At 42.1% G+C, this 20222-nt stretch overlaps 1 protein-coding gene across 2 annotated transcripts in view; it reads left to right on the top strand.

The window, feature by feature from the left end:
- Positions 1–20222, top strand: part of LOC125453033 (testican-3-like) — a 477228-nt gene that overhangs the window by 449402 nt on the left and 7604 nt on the right. For both annotated transcript variants that reach the window (XM_048532099.2, XM_048532093.2), the window contains exon 10: positions 17369–17431. In XM_048532099.2, coding sequence (XP_048388056.1) covers positions 17369–17431 — 63 coding nt within the window. The remainder of the gene's footprint in view (positions 1–17368; positions 17432–20222) is intronic.

Genomic DNA, 20222 nt, shown 5'->3' with positions numbered 1-20222 from the left:
GCATGACTGAAAATAAACTCAATTATTTTACAGTGCTTTTTGAATTGTCTGGGGAATCTTGTTTCACTGGCTAAATCACAGAGCCATGCAGGCATCTCATGAACCTACAAATAACCTTGAACAACTAGGTGGAATGTGTAATCACTTGTTTCAGTCAGACATTACCATACCAGACAGGGATTTATCCGAGATCTGTTGAAACATTGCAAGTGCCGATCATAATTCTAGTACTGGGCTAAGAGGACTGGCACAGAGGCTGCTAAATGATACAGCTGCCTTTCAGGATGAGGACATTCTGGAAGACGAGATTACTTTGGCTGAGGATCAGAAAGTCTTCAAGCCTTAGCTGTGAATGAGGAGTTATTGAACCCTGATTGTACTCTGCTTTTAGAAGAAAGACATTAACGGAACGTATGTAGAACCTTTGTAGTCAGCCTCCTATAATGGATTATTTATGAAAGTGATTAGGGCATGTGGAGAAAATACCAGTGATGCTTTCATTGGTTTAAGAGAAAGCTTAAAGGTATTCCTGGCCATCTCAGACCTCCTTACTTGCTGTGTCAGTTGTGTTCAAGCGTTGGAGTATGTCCCATATCAAGGTGTTGGGCTGTTGTGAGAACTCCATACCTCAACACCAGTATGGAATGTGCAGTCAAGCAGTCAATTGTTTTGACCAATGAGTTATGAGATTGACTGTGATTTATCTGACATCTGTTGTAGTGTTGTGTGTACCTATAGCTATTTAGCAGTGGGATTCGAGACCAGAAATTGAAGCTACCAAGTGAAACCACTGCCTGACAGGATATTCACACATTCACATCTATATAGAGCTTTCATGAAGAAGAAAATCTTCCACATGGCCTTGTAACAGATGTAGACTAATGGTCAGATTCCAGTCCTCGTGAGAAAGAAACGTCAGTGAGAGCCTTGTCATACAAACATATTAGGGCGGCACAGCAGCTCAGTGGTTAGCACTGCAGCCTCACAGCGCCAAGGACCCAGGTTTGATTCCCGCCTCGGGTGACTGTCTGTGTGGAGTTTGCACATTCTCCCCGTGTCTGCATGGGTTTCCTCCAGGTGCTCCGGTTTCCTCCCACAGTCCAAAGGTGTGCAGGTTAGGTGGATGGGTAATGCGAAATTGCCCGTAGTGTTCAGGAGTATGTGCGTTATAGGGGGATGGGTCTGGGTGGGATGCTTCAAGGGGCGGTGTGGACTTGTTGGGCCGAAGGGCCTGTTTCCACACTGTAGGGAATCTATTCTAATTATATGGCATATATAGAATGTGTCTGAAGTATATGGAATATGCTGCCAGAGAAAGTAGTTGAGGTAGGTACAATAGCAACATTTTAAAAACATTTGGATAGGAACACGGATGGGAAGGGTTTAGAGAGATATGGACCAAATGTGGTCAATTGGAACTAACTGAGTGGGCACTATAGTGAGCATGGACCAGTTTGGGCCAAAGGGCCTGTTTTCATATTTCATATTGTATTATTCTATGATTCTATTAACATGAGGTAGAATTTGTAAACTAATCAGCCCCTTAACCCTACTCAGCTGTTTCATTATACCATGGCTGATTTAATTTTAACTACAACTCTATGTTCCCAAATACCCTCAATGGCCTTTTATGCACTTGCTCACCAAGAATCTATACATCTTTGCCTTAAAAATACTCAAGACTCTACTTTCATTGCCTTTTGAGAATTGGACTTCCAATTACCCCCAGTCATCTGAGAGACAAAAAAAGTTTCATCTCTTAAACGGGTATCTCTTTATTTTTAAATAGCGATGCCTAGATGCAGATTCTCTGTATAAGAAGTAAGACCAGGAGTAAGCCATTCAGCCCCTCAAGTCTGGCCTGCCATTCGATAAGATTATAGGTGATCAGCCCAAGGCCTCAACTCATCTTTTGTGCCATCTTTTCATGACCTTCAACTCTTCAATATTTCAAAAGTATGTCAAACGCCTCTTCAAATACTTTCAATAATCTAACTACCACAACCCTCTGTCATAGAGAATTCCAGACATTCTCTGACAGAAGAAGTTCCTTTGATCTCAGTTTTATATGAGCGCCCCCCCCCCCCTTATTGTGTAACAATATCCCCTAGTTTGAGATACACCCACTACTGGAAACATCTTGTCAAATATACCCTGTTAAACCCTCTCAGAATTTTGTATGTTTCAATCAGATCACTTATTCTTCTAAACTCCAATGATTAAATATCTAATCTATTTATCTGTTCTTGATAAGTCAACTTCCTCATTCCCAAGAATCAGTCTAATGTTTCTCTTTTGAACTGCCTGTAATGCCAGTAAATCCGTAACCAATTTTCTCCCTTTTTCATAGTTTTGATTTAGTCATCTGCTGCTGGTTCCTAAAAGGTTACCAACCCTCTGGCCATGACTAATTTTTCCCTTTGTCTGCTTTAGTTTTTGATTGGATACTTGTGTTAAGCTCATTTATGTGTGGGTATTTTACCCTTCTCATCAGTTTTTGGTATGACCAGAATCAGTTTTTCCTGAGCACTGTGAAATATCTGCTTAAACATTTGCTAGTGCTCCTCCACTGATTTTCCCCACAGTCTACTTTCCTAACCCACTTTAGATCGCTGTTTCTTCATACTGTGTAATTGACTGTACTGGTAAATGCAGCATTTTTCTAGATATTCACTTTCCAACAGCACAGCAGCCCTTGTGTAGAATATTTTAGATAAGGATGTCACAGGCTCAACACTGTAGTCAGTGGCACTCAAAGCTGTCCAACAAATAACCAGGTATTTAAGTAAGACCCTGACATTAAAACAAAGGGATCATGTGAGCTAGCAGACTAATGTCACAGCATCATAGAATTGTTACGATACGGATTGAGGCCACTTGGCCCATCGTTTTTGCACAGTGAGATGCTAGTGATAACGAAACAGCTAAATGTTGGAGAAGCAGAACTATTTCTATTCATTTACAATGCCATGTCAGTGAAGATACCAGTTGGCATCAGTAGTACACATTATTCTGAAAAAAAAATCAACCAATCTATCAGAGCAAACATTTCTCTCATTCTGTAAGCCCTTTGGCAACCAGATATTCTGCTGTTATTTTGAATAAAGATTCTGTAACGTTCAATGTATACATTGATACTACACATCAGGATACTCTGACAATGTGTCCAAGATGTATGGCAGTGTGAAAGAATCTGAATGCATAGAATGTTAGGATTATTGTGGCCTTCACTTTGATTGAGAGCGCAGTTGGGTTCTTTGAGATAATCATTAGACCCATGTCGATCATTCTGCACAACTCCATCATAGTCTCATGCAAGAACCTTAGATATGGTCCTTTGCCTGTAGTTTAAGGAATATAGGCATGGGTAAAATAAAGATGTGACAAGCAAATAAATAATCATAAATCTTAGTGTATAGTTTCATATTAAACTGTGAGTAAACATCATTTTACAGCAAACGAACAATGATGAACGCCTGTTATGTGCAGGCAAAGACTTGGATGAAGAACGCGTCATAGCGAATGATGGAAGAAAATGGGTTCCATGATGACAGTTCTCTACTCTACTTCTCTTGTTTTATTCAATGCCAGCCTTTACTCTTTCCCTTTAGTCTTCCAAATATTTTCTAATCAACCTGTTCATGGATGTTATTATGTACCTCTGGAACGCATAGAACTTGAACCAGGCTTCCTGGTTCAGAGGTAGCAACACTACAACTGCGCCACAAGATGCCTCCTACCTCTCACGTTCTATACTTTACTGCAGGAGAATCCTTGTTTCAAAGTGGTTATTTTTCAGTTTGCTCTATAAATTGAAGCTACAATTTGAAACCAGACTCTCGGAACGCATTAGCCATCCCCCCAACCCTGCCTTCTTTGTCTTTTCAACAGCTCAAACTCTGCTTATATTTTGTCTCCAGTGCCATCAGAACTGTATTTTTCTGGTGGACCACAACAGATGCATTGTTTGTCTTTCAGTGGTCATCAATTCAAAATATTCTACTAGAACCCTATCAACTTTTCAGTTGCTGTTAACCATCTGAGCTTCAGTACTGTGATTCAATGCACTGGTACTGTCTCTGTTTATTCTGATGCCCTGTTGTGAATATTTCATCACATTCCTGACTGAACCTTGTGAATGATAATATGCTATGACTCGTCAGGATTTGAATCCTCATTGAAAAATATACAGTCACTACCCTGCTGTTGCAACTATGGTGTTGGGTCAAAATCTAGACAATGGCAACCCCAAAGTGTTGATGTTGGGAGAATCAGCAATAGAGGTGCCAAAATAAGATAGGAGGCACTGTTGCAATGGTCACTACCTTCAGGCCCAAGTTTGGAAAGGTTGGCAGAGTTGTTAGCAGAAGAGTTGTGAGTGGAATTCTCTGGAATCTGAACCACAACACCCACACTTTCCAACTTTGACATGGAGGGAAGGTCATTGATGAAACAGTTGCAGGTGGTTAAGTCAAGGACACCTCAAGCGATGAAGCACATGGCTGCAATGATTCTCCTGCCTCAGCCACAATTAATTTCCTGACTGTTAAGTAGAATTCCAGAAGTCACATGGCACCTGGTTATAGTCCAACAGGTTTATTTGAAATCACAAGTTTTCAGAGCACTGCTCCTTCATCAGTTAAAGTCATTTCACATGATGAAGGAGCAGCACTCCAAAAGCTTGTGATTTCAAATAAACCTGTTGACAATGACCTGGTGTTGTGTGACTTCAAACTTTGTCCAACCTAATCCAACACCAGCATCTCCACAACAAAGTTATAATGCCAGCCACTAGAAGGTTTCCTGTGAAAGTTATTGGCAGTTTTGCTAGTACTCCTTGATGCAGTGCTGAAATGAATGCTGCTTTTGTTTCTCCGCAAGCTCCAGAAATTAATTATTATATCAGGATCAACAAAATTTGAAACATTTGTGCACGGCAGTGGTTGGATTACAGGACACTGCAACTTCAGACCACCCAAAAAGCCTTTAAGAACTTAGAGCATAGATTTATTGGACTGTTCTCAAGAATGGAAAACTACAACTGAGAGAAAAGATTTGGATGGTATAAAATGAAATTACTTATGATTGATATTTGGGTCTGAAGTGCATACATTGTATGCAGTGTACATTGTAATATTTCCAGGTTAAGTTGTCGACATTTGCTGTACCTCCACAGACAGCTTGTCTCATTTAAAAAATGAATTTCCCATCATTTACTTTTTCTTGCTGTGGCTTGATGGCAACTTATGAAGGATTATAAAAAAAACTGTTTGTTCTGGTTGCTGAGTTATTGACAAGTGGCTATCACTTTAATATTCTCAATCGAGATTAGGTGAAATCTGTTGACCTAAAGAATTGTCAAGGCAGGGAATGTTTTGCCATAAAGAGTGGTTGAGAAAGATACAATGAAATGTTTTAAATCCAAATGAATTAAAAGTTGAAGAGAAACATACATGGATACATGAAGAGAATAGAGCTACAGGATGGGTTTTGGACTGTTGCAGATATATGTCTTTCTGCTTTTCAATTAAAAATTAGAGCATTCAGTGCAATCAGAGTGCGATCCATTGCCTGATGATTGCTTTATGATGTCTTTAAAGTTGAACTTACCATCACTATACCATAGCAGTAATGAATGGTAATAATGTACAACAAGTAACTCTTTCAAATGATTCAAATGAAGAAATAGTCGATGGCATTTTGATCAGTCTGGATTTTATTCAGTGTCAAAATGAATGTTGGTAGGCCTTTAGGGGAATTATAAGGACAGTGTCTTTTAACATTAATTGATTTTAAACAAAAGAAAACCACATCTTGGGAAAGTATGGGTAATATTAGAAATTGGTAGAATAAAAACAGCAGGTCTGGCAGCATCTGTGGAGAGAATGCGGAGTTAATGTTTCGGATTCGGTGACCCTTCTTCAGAACTGATTACATCTAAGAAAAGGTTGGGGTATATGCTGCAGAAGGGGTAAAGCAGGGCAAAAGAGTAAACAATGGGTGAAGATGGACCCCAAAGAGTAAAACAGTTAGGCAGACAAAGGAATGGATCACGGTCAACCTGGGAGAATGAGTATTTGCTTATGGGACTGTAAGTGGCTGACTGTGGATTATTTGTGGTAGCAGGCCATGTGATGAGCCTTTGATAACGTTCCACATGGTAGGCTATTGGAGAAAATACAGAGGCACGGGATTGAGGGAGACTTAGCAGTTTGGATTAGAAACTGGCTTTCTGTAAGAAGGCAGCGAGTGGTGGCTGATGGAAAATACTCAGCCTGGAGTCAGGTCACTAGTGGTGTGCCTCAAGAATCTGTTCTGTGACCACTGCTGTTTGTCATTTTTATAAATGACTTGGACACAGGCATAGGTGGATGGGTTAGTAAATTTGCAGATGACACTAAAGTCGGTAGAGTGGTGGACAGTGTGGAAGAATGTTGCAGGTTGCAGGGAGATTTGGATAAACTGCGGAATTGGGCTGAAAGGTGGCAAATGGAGTTTAATACGGATAAATGTGAGGTGATTCACTTTGGGAGGAATAATAGGAAGGCAGAATACCGGGTCAATGGAAAGATTCTTGGTAGTGTGGATGTGCAGAGGGATCTTGGTGTCCATGTACGTAGACCCCTGAAAGTTGCCACCCAGATTGATAGTGCTGTTACGAAGGCATACGGTGTGTTAGGTTTTATTGGTAGAGGGACTGAGTTCCAGAGCCGTGATGTCGTGCTGCAACTGTACAAAACGCTAGTGCGGCCTCATTTGGAGTATTGCGTGCAGTTCTGGTCGCCCCATTACAGGAAGGATGTGGAAGCATTGGAAAAGGTGCAGAGGAGATTTACCAGGATGTTGCCTGGTCTGGAGCGCAGGCCCTATGAAGAAAGGCTGAGGGACTTGGGTCTGTTCTCATTGGAGAGAAGGAGGCTAAGAGGGGATTTAATAGAGACATACAAGATGATCAGAGGATTAGATAGGGTGGACAGTGAGAGTCTTTTTCCGAGGATGATGACTTCAGCTTGTACAAAGGTGCATAGCTACAAATTGACGGGTGATAGATTTAAGACAGATGTCAGAAGCAGGTTCTTTACTCAGAGAGTGGTAAGGGCGTGGAACGCCCTGCCTGCCAATGTAGTTAACTCAGCTACATTAGGGGCATTTAAACAGTCCTTGGATAAGCATATGGATGATGACGGGATAGTGTTGGGGAGGGGCTTAGATTAGTTCACGGGTCAGCACAACATTGAATGCCGAAGGGCCTGTTCTGCGCTGTATTGTTCTATGTTCTATGACAGGGTCTGGTGTGTCGGCATAGGGGTAAGGTACATTGTCAGCCACTAATGGCCCCTGCTAGCAGCAATTAATTCCCCAGTCTGACATTTACCCATTCCTTTGCTCGACTTCTCTTTCTCTTTCTCTCTTGGGCTCTTTCTCCACCTGTTGTTTACTGTTCACCTCACCTCCACCACCCCTTCTCTAGCATACACACCAGCTTTTCCCCAGCTACAATCAGTTTTGAAGAAGGCTCACTGGACCCGAAACATTAACTCTTGCTTTATCTCCACTGATGCTGCCAGACCTGCTGAGCTTTTCCAGCAATTTCAGATTTTTATTTTCTGATTTTCCCCATCTGCAGTCCTTTGGTTTTTTTGTTATGGGTAATATTACCTATCATGGTATTACTTCTTGATGTTTAATTCATTTAAATTTGCTATATTAAGGATCATTTAAATACTATCAACTTCGTTAAAGCATATTTATAAAAGTAATACAAATTTTTAATGTTCTCTTTAAATCACCTGACCAAAATCTGTTATCACCAAAGATATTTTGATGTTATGGGATCCCTAATTCAATAGTTATTGATTAAGATTAGATACTCCACAGTGTGGAAACAGGCCCTTTGGCCCGACAAGCCCACACTGCCCCTTGAAGCATTCCACCCAGACCCATCTCCCTATAATCCACATACCCCTGAACACTATGGGCAATTTAGCATGGCCAATCCACCTAACCTGCACATCTTTGGACTGTGGGAGGAAACCAGAGCATCCGGAGGAAACCCACACAGACACAGGGAGAATGTGCAAACTCCACACAGACAGTCGCCCGAGGCTAGGATTGAACCCGGGTCCCTGGTACTGTGAGGCTGCAGTGCTAACCATGGAGCCACCATGCCACCTTAAATAGAAAGAAAACGTAATTCCACAACTCTCCAATTCAACTAAGGAAGAACAGTAATAATTAATGACGTGAATCTGGAGTGTAACCAGATTTTTGCCTTTGTTATGCCCACACATGTAAACATATAGATTAGGAGCAGAAGTGAACTACTTGGCCCCTCAACCTTTTCTGTCCATTCAACAAAATCATGCTGATCTATTTGTGTTTCAGATTTTAATTGCCTATCGACCCCCAATAAACTGAGATTCCTTTACCTAACAAAAATCTATCAATTTCACATTAAAAATATCTGTAGCAGATTTCCAAAGTCAGACAATCATCGTGAAGAAAATAAATTATGGATGTGAGTTTGCTCGCTGAGCTGGAAGGTTAGTTTTCAGACGTTTCGTCACCATTCTAGGTAACATCATCAGTGAGCCTCCGATGAAGGGCTGGTGTTATGTCCCGCTTTCTATTTATCTGTTTAGATTTATCTGTTTGGATAAATAGAAAGCAGGACATAACACCAGCGCTTCATCGGAGGCTCACTGATGATGTTACCTAGAATGGTGACGAAACATCTGAAAACTAACCTTGCAGCTTAGCGAGCAAACTCACATCCAGAACCTCAACCTGAGCTACAAATCTTCTCAAAACTCGCTAAAATAAATTATCTTCATCTCTGTTTTAAAAGGGTGACCTCTAATTTTTAACCAGTTCTTCCTATTTCTGGACTCACCCATAAGTGGAAACACCCTCTCCTTGTCCACCTTGTTAATACCATATGGGATCTTATATACTTCAAACAAGTCACTCTTAATTCTCCAAAGTGCCAATGGAAACAAGTCCATTCTGCCTAATCTTTCCTAATAAGGCAACCCAAGCATTTCAGATGTTAAAGTAGCAAATCTCCTCAAAACCAACTCCAATACATTTAATCTTAGCCAAATTGGTTTTTCTGATGAAGGGTCTAGGCCCGAAACGTCAGCTTTTGTGCTCCTAAAATGCTGCTTGGCCTGCTGTGTTCATCCAGCTCCACACTTCGTTATCTCCAATACATTTACATCCTTACCTAATTAAGAAGACCAAAACTGCACAGAATATTTGAGATGTGATCTCACCAACATATTAGTGAAGGAGATATCCTTACAGTTATGCTCAATTCTTCTTGTAATAAACATTAGCTTTCTTAGCTATTTACTGTGCGCATACACTCAATTTTTACAGAACATCTAGTTCCCTCACAACTCAAAATTCTGTAGTCATTTTCTATTTAAGTAATACACTGGTTTTTAAAATGTTTCCACCAAAGTGAACATTTCCACAGTTTTCCACATTGCCAGACTTTTGCCCACTTATTCAATCTATCTCTATCCAACTGTAGCCTTATGCTATTCTCTTCCCAATATATTTTCCTACCTAACATTGTGTCAGCTACCATGTCTTCACTTTCCCCATCTAAGACATTGGTACAAATTATAAAACACTGAGGCCCTGTCACAAACCCTTACAGAATTCTACTAGTCACATCCTGACAATCAGCAAAGCAGTTATTTATGCATATTCTCTGCTTTCTGCCAACTAGCCATTTTTTTGATCTCTGCTAACATGTTACACCCAACACCATGAACGCTTTGCCCAATAACCTTTGATTTAGCACTATATCAAATGCCTTCTGGAAATCTCAGTATAATATGTCTACACACTCCCTTTCTTCCAACGTACATGTTACTCCTTCAAAGAACTCAAAAAGAAGTTAAACATGATTACCCTTTCACAAAACCTGATTGTACCTGATTACCTTGAATTTTTGTGAAAGCCACCTATAAACTCCTTAATGATCAATTCTAATATCTTCCCATGACAGACATTAAGCTAATTGACTCATTGTTTCCTGTTTTTGCTAACTGCTTTTTTGAATTAGGAGCAGAAGCTATATATGCTACTTTCCAGTCTGATGGGATCTTTCCTGTATCTAGTAACTTTTAGAAAATGATCACCAATGCATCTTGAATGGTTTTTGTATCCATTGTAGTGAAGACAGAAGCAAATTATTTCTTCATTTTATTCACAATTTCCTATTATCAATGATTAATACCTGATTCTCTCACCAGAGGACTACCACGTACTCTACTTACTAATTTTCTTTTTGAACAGAAATTGTTGCTATCCATTTTTAGATTTATCACTAGCTTTCTCTCATATTCTAATTTGTTTATCCTCATTGGTCTTTTATTCATTCTCTGCCGCTCAAAAGTTAGATCCAAGCCTTGAATTATTGAAGAGAAAATTCAAAGGAACAAATAGAATTAGTAACTTAATTATAAGCTGATACTGAATAAACATATTACTGCAGTTAGGGGTCATGGTGAAATAATTTTTGTTGATGCTAAGAATGAAAAGAATACTTGATGTTAAAATTGAAGGTGGAAAACTAGAGAAAATAAAAGCAATAAGTATTCAATCTGAATTAATTCGCATTAGCAGCATCTGAATTGTTGTATACTGTCAAATTCACATTGTGCAGATAGCAGGACAGAGTTGAATTTTAAATTGTTTCCAATTCCAAAGGGGCATTTTCTTGCACCTCTTTTCAGGATTACTGATTTGTTTCAATGCAATGAATGTCAGAAAGTCAACGGATCAGATTGAGTTGCAGCATGTCTGTTTCAGAGATTGTTTTTCCTCTAGTTTAGTTCTATAGAAGGAAAACCAGACTGCTTCATTAGATATGTGCCTGCCAAACCACACAATTATTCCTATACTCACTGCAACTATGAGATACATCAACTTAATTGAAGACTGAAGAAAAACTCCCCTCAGATTGCCAAGATTCCCCACTGGTCATTGCCTGCCACTCAGAAGAAGACCCATATATTCTTACTCTTTGTGTCTGACTGCCAACCAGTTCTGTATTCATGTCAGCACATTAACCCCAATCTCACGTGCTTCAATTTTTCATGCTAATCTCTTGTACAAGATCTTTCAAAAGCCTTATAAAAATCTAAGTAGACTACACCTGCTGACTTCACCTAACTCTACCAGTGAGGTCTTGAAAAATTCCAGTAGTTTTACCAGGCATCACTACCCTTCCATAAATCCATGCTGAACCTGTCTGATTGTCACTGTTTTCTAAGCACTCTCCTATTAAAACTTTATAATGCACTCTGGCATTTTCCTTATTACCGGTGTGAGACAATCCTGTCTATAATTTGATGTTTTTTCTCTCCCAGATTTTTTAAATAGTGGGGTTACATTACGTATCCTTCAATCCACAGAGCTGATAGAATCTTGAAAGATGAGAACCAGTGCATCCACTATTTCTATACCCACTTCTTTAAATACTCTTAGATGTACATTATTGGGATTTATCTTTCTTTAACCCCATCAACTTCCCCAACACAGTTTTCCTACTAATATTGATTTCCCTCAGTTCTTCACACTCACTAGACCCTGAGGTCCCCAGAATTTTTGGAGCATTATTTGGGTCGCCCTTTATGAAGACAGAACCAAATATGTATTGAGTTAGTCTGTCTTCTCTTCCGGTCCTGGTTATAACTTCTGTTTCTTATTATGAAGGACCTACATTTGTCTTCTATTAAGGTGAAAGTTCTTTTAACCCAAAACACCACAATTTAAATAACATTTAAAATTCAAAGAATCACATTCATCTCTATTACATTGAACCGTTGACCACTATTCCAAAAATACCAAAGAAACTCAGGTACTAGAAATCAGAAGTGAAGAACAGATATTGCTGGAGAAACTCGGTAGGTCTGTAAACATCTGTGTAGAGAAAGCAGAACTAACATTTCAGGTCCAGTGACCCTTCTTTAGAATTGATTGTACCTGGAAAGAGATTGGTATATATTTTGAAGATGGGATGGGGAGGAGTAACCAATAGGTGGAGAAGGACCCCAGACAGAGAGAGGATAAAAGTTGGACAGACAAAAAAATAGGAAAAGTCAGTCTGGGAACATCATTAGCTATTAATAGTAGTTGGCAATGGGTTGATTGTGGTAACAGCCTATGTATTGATAAGGCCTGGTGTGTGGGATTTGGTGTTAGGAAGTGAGAGAAGGTACTCAGACCATAAAATTATTGAACTTGACATTGAGCCCAGAAGTCCCTAAGCAGAAAATGAGGTGCTAATATAATAGTTCGTGCTGACCTTCACTGGAGCACAGCAGCAATCCCCAGACAGAGATGTTGGCCAGGGAACAAGGTTATGTGCTGAAGTAGCAGGCAGCTAGAAGCTCCGGGATAATAAACTGTGAGGCTGGATGAACACAGCAGGCCAAGCAGCATCTCAGGAGCACAAAAGCTGACGTTTCGGGCCTAGACCCTTCATCAGAGAGGGTCTGATGAAGGGTCGAGGCCCGAAACGTCAGCTTTTGTGCTCCTGAGATGCTGCTTGGCCTGCTGTGTTAATCCAGCCTCACATTTTATTATCCTGGAATTCTCCAGCATCTGCAGTTCCCATTATCTCTGAGGCTAGAAGCTCCGGATCATTTTTGTGGGCAGAACATAGGTATTCTGCAAAGCAGTCGCCCAGCTTGCGTTTGGTCCCCCCCAGTGTACAGGAGACCACATTGTGAGTAGCGACTAAAGGAGACTTGATTGAGTGACGTGCAGATAAATTGCTGCTTCACTTGGAATATATGTCTGGACCTTGGACAGTGAGGAGGGAGGAAGTAAACAAGCAGGTGTTATCTCGTGTATGATTGCATGGGAAGGTGCCATGGGGCTGTAGGGTACATTTGCAGAATGGAGGAATTGACCAGGGCGACCAGGAGGGAATGGTCCCTGTGGAAAGCTGACAAGAGGGAAGAGAAATGTGCATCTGGACACGGCAGAAATGGTGGCTAATGATCTTGTAGAAGTAGATACTGATACGATGGCAGGTGAGGATACAGGGGACCCTGTTGCTGTTGTGGGAGGGAAGAGAGTGTGTGAGGGCCAAAACACGGAAGGTGGGTTAGACACTGTTTGAAGGCACAGTCAACCACGGGGAATGGGAGTGGTTACACTCGGCCCAACGAGTCCACACTGCCCCTCCGAACAGCATCCCACCCAGACCTATTCCCCTAATTTCCCATGCCTAACCCATCTAACCTCAACATCCCTGGGTACCATGGGCAATTTAGCATGGCAATCCACTTAGCCTGCACATCTTTGGACAATGGGAGGAAACCGGAACATCCATTTGAAACCCATGCAGACACGGGGAGAATGTGCAAACTCCACACAGACAGTTGCCCGAGGGTGGAATCAAACCTGGGTCCCTGGCGCTGTGAGGCAGCAGTGCTAACCACTGAGCCACTGTGCCACCATGTAAATGGATTGCACATCCAAGGTGAAGGGGAGATGGCTGGAACCTGTGAAGTGGAAATTCTGAAACTGATGTAAACTGTCAGAAGAACTTGGATGTAAGTGGGAAAGGACTGAACCAGGGGAGGAAAAATCGACTCAAGGTAGGAAGAGATGAGTTCTGTGAGGCAGGAGCAAGCAGAAACAATGATTTCCCCAGTCAATCCGGTTTGTGGGTTTTAGGAAAGAAGTAGAAGTGAGTTGGGAGACTATGAGCTTGGAGACAGTCGGCAGGGCGGGGGGAGCGGGTGGGATGTATGGGGCGGGATCATCAGATGAAATGACATTAATGACATTCTGGAAATAATGGCCTGGTGTTCAATGGTGGGGTCATAGTCCAGGGGAGATAGGAAGAAATAGCTGAGAGCTGGCACTCAGCCACTGCGACGTAGTGATCAGTACACTAGACAACAGCAGCACTAACCTTGTCAGCAGGCTTGAGACAGGGTTAGACCTGAGAGCGTGGAGTGCAGTCAGTTGAGAGACTATTATTCCAGTTGTCTTACAACTTCCTGAATTCTTACCAGTAGAAATGCCAGCAAGGGAGGGTTGTCCAAAGACGCATGAGCAATTACTGCCTGCCACCTTTTCCACACAAAATAAATGATAATTCATGAACAAAAGCCAGTGCCTGTGGATTCTCAGACTAGAATTCTAGGTTTTGAATTTGAGCATAAATTACATTTTCTGAAACCTGATGCCTCGCAACAAAATTGATAAGAAAAAAGAAAGGAAATTTGCACGGCGTCACAGAAAATAGTAAAACTCTCTTCCAGCATTGTTCACATAAGAACATTTGAAACTAATTTTAGGGCTGTTTCAACACCCCCCCCCCCCCCATGAGATTTGACTGAAAACATAATAGAGATCTATATGGTCTATGTGACTTAGAGCTTTATTTCATTGTATTCCTCACGTATATCTAGTTATTGCATTTCTGCATACTGAAGTTCAATGATTGAGGTTGGAAAAGTTTTGATTCTGTATTGAAATTGTGCAGTTGAACGATTTCCAGCTAGTTCAGTAGATTGCCTGTATTATTGTGTTGAAGTACAGTATTGCAGCAAAGAAAATAGAGAAGGGTATTGCTGTATTGACACAGCCTTGTTTGACTCCACTTTTCAGAGATTTAGTTTGAGGTGCTTTCATGTAAAGGGTCATCTCTTGCATCTCATCACGGACTAGATGGAAGATGGTTATAGAGTCAGAAAAGGTTATTTTGTGCTGTTATCTTGTATGTTTTTTGAATCTGCTGCGTAGTAAAAAATCATGTCTGTTGACCTCTTGATGAGTCCTCAGCTACAGGAAGGAGGCATTGAGGAGGAACCTTGTAATCACCTTCCCTGTGACAGGGTTTTTTTTTCTGTAATTATCGCAATCAGACATGTCTCTTTTTGAATGATGTTATGATCACAGCATCCAGGAGATCCTGTGGCATGTACTTTGTTTTTTCCCCAGATGAGGGAGGTATGGTTGTGTAACAGTGCCAGGAGTGAATCACTGCCATGTTTCAGAATCTCAGGGATACCATCTCCTCCAGGGAATTTGTTGATTTTCAGCTGTTGGATGGCTTTTTCACCTTCTATTTCAGACCATTGGGACAGTGACAGATGAGCCATTGAATAATGGAATTGAAGATGTTCAAAACAATGACAGAGTCTTGGTTGAGGAGTTCTTCAAAATATTCTCTCCAGTGAGCATTAGCTACCTCCCTGACCTTAATGAACTCCCCTCCCCTTACCGCTCAGTGTGGCATCAGAGCATTCGCAGATACTTCAACATTCCTGCTGATTCATGAAATACTTTGGCTTGTTGCCAACCAAAATGGAAAACCCTTGTTTGAAAGTGCACCTACCACAGTGAGAGATGTTATCAACAACATGAAAGGCAAAGTCAAGGCACCAGAGCAAGCATTAACTTTCAAATAACTCACCTGCTCATTCCTTCAATAGCCATCTGTCCTAGATGTGGCAGAGTTTGCAGATCGCGCGTTGGCCTAATCAGCCATCTCAGCACCCAGCCAACTGGAGTGGAAATAAGTCATCCTTGATCCCAAGAAGATGAGAAGAGATTTTTCTGTACATGCTATTTATTGATTTTGTTATCCATGTTTTGAGTGCGCTTATTAAAGTGAAAACTACTTTTGCTAGAAATATGCAACACCGTGTGTTGCTGGCTTGCTTCAAGTTACGAGTTCTTTGATGTGACCTTTATTTATCTTCCAAATTGATTTTGGCCAACTGGAGCTTTGTAAGCACTGTGGTTCTGTTTAGTTGTCCTATTACTTTAATTCTGTAAGGCCTTCACAGCTATCTTTGTGAAGAAATGAAAACCTAACAAGTAAAATGTCAAAGTTAAGCAAGACTAATCTGAGAAATAAACCCAAAAGTATATTGGGAACGTTTTTACCCCTAAAGCCATTTGTAAATATTGGATGGTTTTTCTCTCTATTTTGTACTGCCAATTTGATCAAATTTATTTCTTTGGATAATCCTTCCATTGTCATAATGTAGAAACTGAGTCAACAAGGTAATCAATGCAAAGGAAAAGTTTGCCAAAGAAAACCTTTAAAATGTGTGTTTAATAACCTTGCTTGATAAAAGAGAGAGAGCCTGAAGCTGCATTGCTTTTCCATCAATCTCCTAATGTATGTTCAGTGGAAGTGTGTCAGGCTGGCTGTGATCCATACCAGGTCCTTGAAAAGCTTTTTTTGTGGTTTGTGCCTATTCTTGCCCTTCTGTCAATGTAAGGGGACTGTTCCAGGGGATGGAAGTCCCTCTTCCAGAATCGAGGGATTACAATGATTCCCATTTTTAGGCCCAAAGTTAGGTAAAGCTTCAGTGTGTGGACATTGATCTTATTGTGCATGTCTGTCCATTGTTGAATTGGAAGTCAGTAACACGGTTGCAACCAAATTTTGATAAAGAGCAGATGAATAGCTAACGACCCTTTGTAAGAATTATGTGGTGGCATTAAAATTCCTCTTTGGAGGTGGATGAGAGAGCAGGACACATCTCTGCACTGTACTGGACTGTAATCCTTGAAATTTTTAGGAACTTTGTGGAGGATGTAGCATGAAACATCCAATCACAAGGGAATCATGCTTGACACTGCAAACTTTAAAAGTGTGAGTAACTAGCTCAAAACTAGATGCAAAAGATGACTAATTCTGTTTCAGTAATTATAGTGGATTTTCTACGCCATGCAGTCAACAGCAATTTAAATTACAGGGGAAGAGCCCGCTTAAAAGCCATCAGCTTGATTAAAGTTTTGGTCAGTTTAATTTTCCTTGACGTCACTTTTTCCAAGTACTTCCTCTGAAGCATCTTGGACTGGTTCATTAAAAGTGCTATCAATATAGAAGTTGTTGAAACAGTTGCTCACTGAGGTGACACTGAGCAGGGCAACCTCTGTGTGTATTCTCAATTATTTTACTAGGGAATGCATGTGCATCGTAACTTTCCTTATTGGATGTTTCCTTATTGATGTTAACAGGAAACCCTATTGATAATGAGCCATTGCACCAGGGAATCGACATAGTCTGTATAGTGCAACTTCACATGAACAAACTTTACTCCAGTGCTTTCAGTGAATTAATACCAACATGCTCCAATACTCTACTAGTATTCGACTTAAAGAAAAAATTGTTCTGTACAAAACCTTACCGTTGTCTCAGATTTTAATTTTAGAAACAAATGTACTCATTTTACTGCAGTACAGAATAATTAGGACATGTGTAAGTACTTTGTAAGTTTTGCTCATGTATATCTGATGGATGCAGCTTTGTAGTTTTATGTTTGATCATGTGGCAACCTTTTCACATAAGATGTTAAATACATTCCAGAGCCACCCTGCCAGATGGAACTAAACAATATTCAAAGACAGCAACGAGGAAAGAAATTGCTTGGTGAGTTCCAAGTTTTATTTTGAACAACCTCTTAATTTAAACAATGGAAATAGCACGAAACGAAATGAACCAACAAAACTTCTTAAAATGAGTTACCAATTGTTGTAGGATATGTTTCATGTCGTAATAATTATTTTAACCTTTCCAATATATATTAATTATACAATGAAATAATGTTATTAGGAAGAAATAAAGGGTATTGGTTATTAAATGGTTGCATTATACATTTTATTTAAATATTGCATATTTATAAATATTTTATTTTAAATAGTGCATATTTTAGTCAATATTGGCATGCCGAGGTTACCATGAAGGACATTCCTTCTCAGTTTCTCAACTCCATCACTGTAACCAGTCATCTCTCTCTCATGAGAGCGCAGCCCTATGGTCTGATCAGACTATTGTGACTTCATTGATAATGGGAACAGCAGATGCTGGAGAATCCAAGATAATAAAGTGTGAAGCTGGATGAACACAGCAGGCCAAGCAGCATCTCAGGAGCACAAAAGCTGACGTTTCGGGCCTAGACCCTTCATCAGAGAGGGGGATGGGGTGAGGGTTCTGGAATAAATCGGGAGAGAGGGGGAGGCTGACCGAAGATGGAGAGAAAAGAAGATAGGTGGAGAGGTAGGGAGGGGATAGGTCAGTCCAGGGAAGACGGACAGGTCAAGGAGGTGGGATGAGGTTAGTAGGTAGGAAATGGAGGTGCGGCTTGGGATGGGAGGAAGGGATGGGTGAGAGAAAGAACAGGTTAGGGAGGCAGAGACAGACTGGGCTGGTTTTGGGATGCGGTGGGAGAAGGGGAAACTTTGAAGCTGGTGAAGTCCACATTGATACCATTGGGCTGCAGGGTTCCCAAGCGGAATATGAGTTGCAGTTGCTGCAACCTTCGGGTGGCATCATTGTGGCACTGCAGGAGGCCCATGATGGACATGTCATCTAAAGAATGGGAGGGGGAGTGGAAATGGTTCGCGACTGGGAGGTGGAGTTGTTTATGGCGAACCGAGCGGAGGTGTTCTGCAAAGCGGTCTCCAAGCCTCCGTTTGGTTTCCCCAATGTAGAGGAAGCCACACCGGGTACAATGGATACAGTATACCACATTGGCAGATGTGCAGGTGAACCTCTGCTTAATATGGAAAGTCATCTTGGGGCCTGGGATAGGGGTGAGGGAGGAGGTGTGGGGGCAAGTGTAGCATTTCCTGCGGTTGCAGGGGAAGGTGCCGGGTGTGGTGGGGTTGGAGGGCGGTGTGGAGTGAACAAGGGAGTCATGGAGAGAGTGGTCTCTCCGGAAAGCAGACAAGGGTGGGGATGGAAAAATGTCTTGGGTGGTGGGGTCGGATTGTAGATGGCGGAATTGTCGGAGGATGATGCATTGTATCCAGAGGTTGGTGGGGTGGTGTGTGAGAACGAGGGGGATCTTCTTTGGGCGGTTGTGGCGGGGGCGGGGTGTGAGGAATGTGTTGCGGGAAATGCGGGAGACGCGGTCAAGGGCGTTCTCGACCACTGTGGGGGGAAAGTTGTGGTCCTTGAAGAACTTGGACATCTGGGATGTGCGGGAGTGGAATGCCTCATCGTGGGAGCAGATGTGGCGGAGGCGGAGAAATTGGGAATAGGGGATGGAATTTTTGCAGGAGGATGGGTGGGAGGAGGTGTATTCTAGGTAGCTGTGGGAGTTGGTGGGCTTGAAATGGACATCAGTTACAAGCTGGTTGCCTGAGATGGAGACTGAGCGGTCCAGGAAGGTGAGGGATGTGCTGGAGATGGCCCAGGTGAACTGAAGGTTGGGGTGGAAGGTGTTGGTGAAGTGGATGAACTGTTCGAGCTCCTCTGGGGAGCAAGAGGCGACGCCGATGCAGTCATCAATGTAATGGAGGAAGAGGTGGGGTTTGGGGCCTGTGTAGGTGCGGAAGAGGGACTGTTCCACGTAACCTACAAAGAGGCAGGCATAGCTGGGGCCCATGCGGGTGCCCATGGCCACCCCCTTTGTCTGTAGGAAGTGGGAGGAATCAAAAGAGAAGTTGTTGAGGGTGAGGACGAGTTCAGCTAGGCGGATGAGGGTGTCGGTGGAGTGGGATTGGTCGGGCCTGCGGGACAGGAAGAAGCGGAGGGCCTTGAGGCCATTTGCGTGCGGAATACAGGTGTATAGGGACTGGATGTCCATGGTGAAAATGAGGTGTTAGAGGCCAGGGAATTGGAAGTTCTGGAGGAGGTGGAGGGCGTGGGTGGTGTCACGGACGTAGGTAGGGAGTTCCTGGACCAAAGGGGAGAAAATGGAGTCCAGATAGGTGGAGATGGGTTCGGTGGGGCAGGAACAGGCTGAGACAATGGCTCGACCAGGGCAGGCAGGTTGGTGGATTTTGGGAAGGAGATAGAAACAGGCCGTGCGGGGTTGGGGAACAGTGAGGTTGGAGGCTGTGGGTGGGAGGTCCCCTGAGGTGATGAGGTCATGAATGGTGTTGGAGATGATGGTTTGGTGCTCGGGGGTGGGGTCATGATCAAGGGGGCGGTAGGAGGAGGTGTCGGAGAGTTGGCATTTGGCCTCGGCGATTTAGAGGTCAGTGCGCCATACTACCACTGCGCCACCCTTGTCTGCGGGTTCGATGGTGAGTTTGGTGTTGGAGCGGAGGGCTGCCCATTCTGCGGGGGAGAGGTTGGAGTGGGTGAGAGGGATGGAGAGGTTGAAGCAGTTGATGTCTCGACGGCAGTTGGAGATGAAGAGGTCGAGGGAGGGTAGGAGTTATTGTAGTTATTATTGTGACTTCATGTTTGTCACATACATATTAGTGTTTTT

This window comes from Stegostoma tigrinum, chromosome 1 (assembly GCF_030684315.1).
Source record: "Stegostoma tigrinum isolate sSteTig4 chromosome 1, sSteTig4.hap1, whole genome shotgun sequence".
Lineage (NCBI taxonomy): Eukaryota > Metazoa > Chordata > Chondrichthyes > Orectolobiformes > Stegostomatidae > Stegostoma > Stegostoma tigrinum.
Note: the sequence above shows the minus strand (reverse complement) of the source record. Positions and strands in the feature narration are given on the sequence as shown.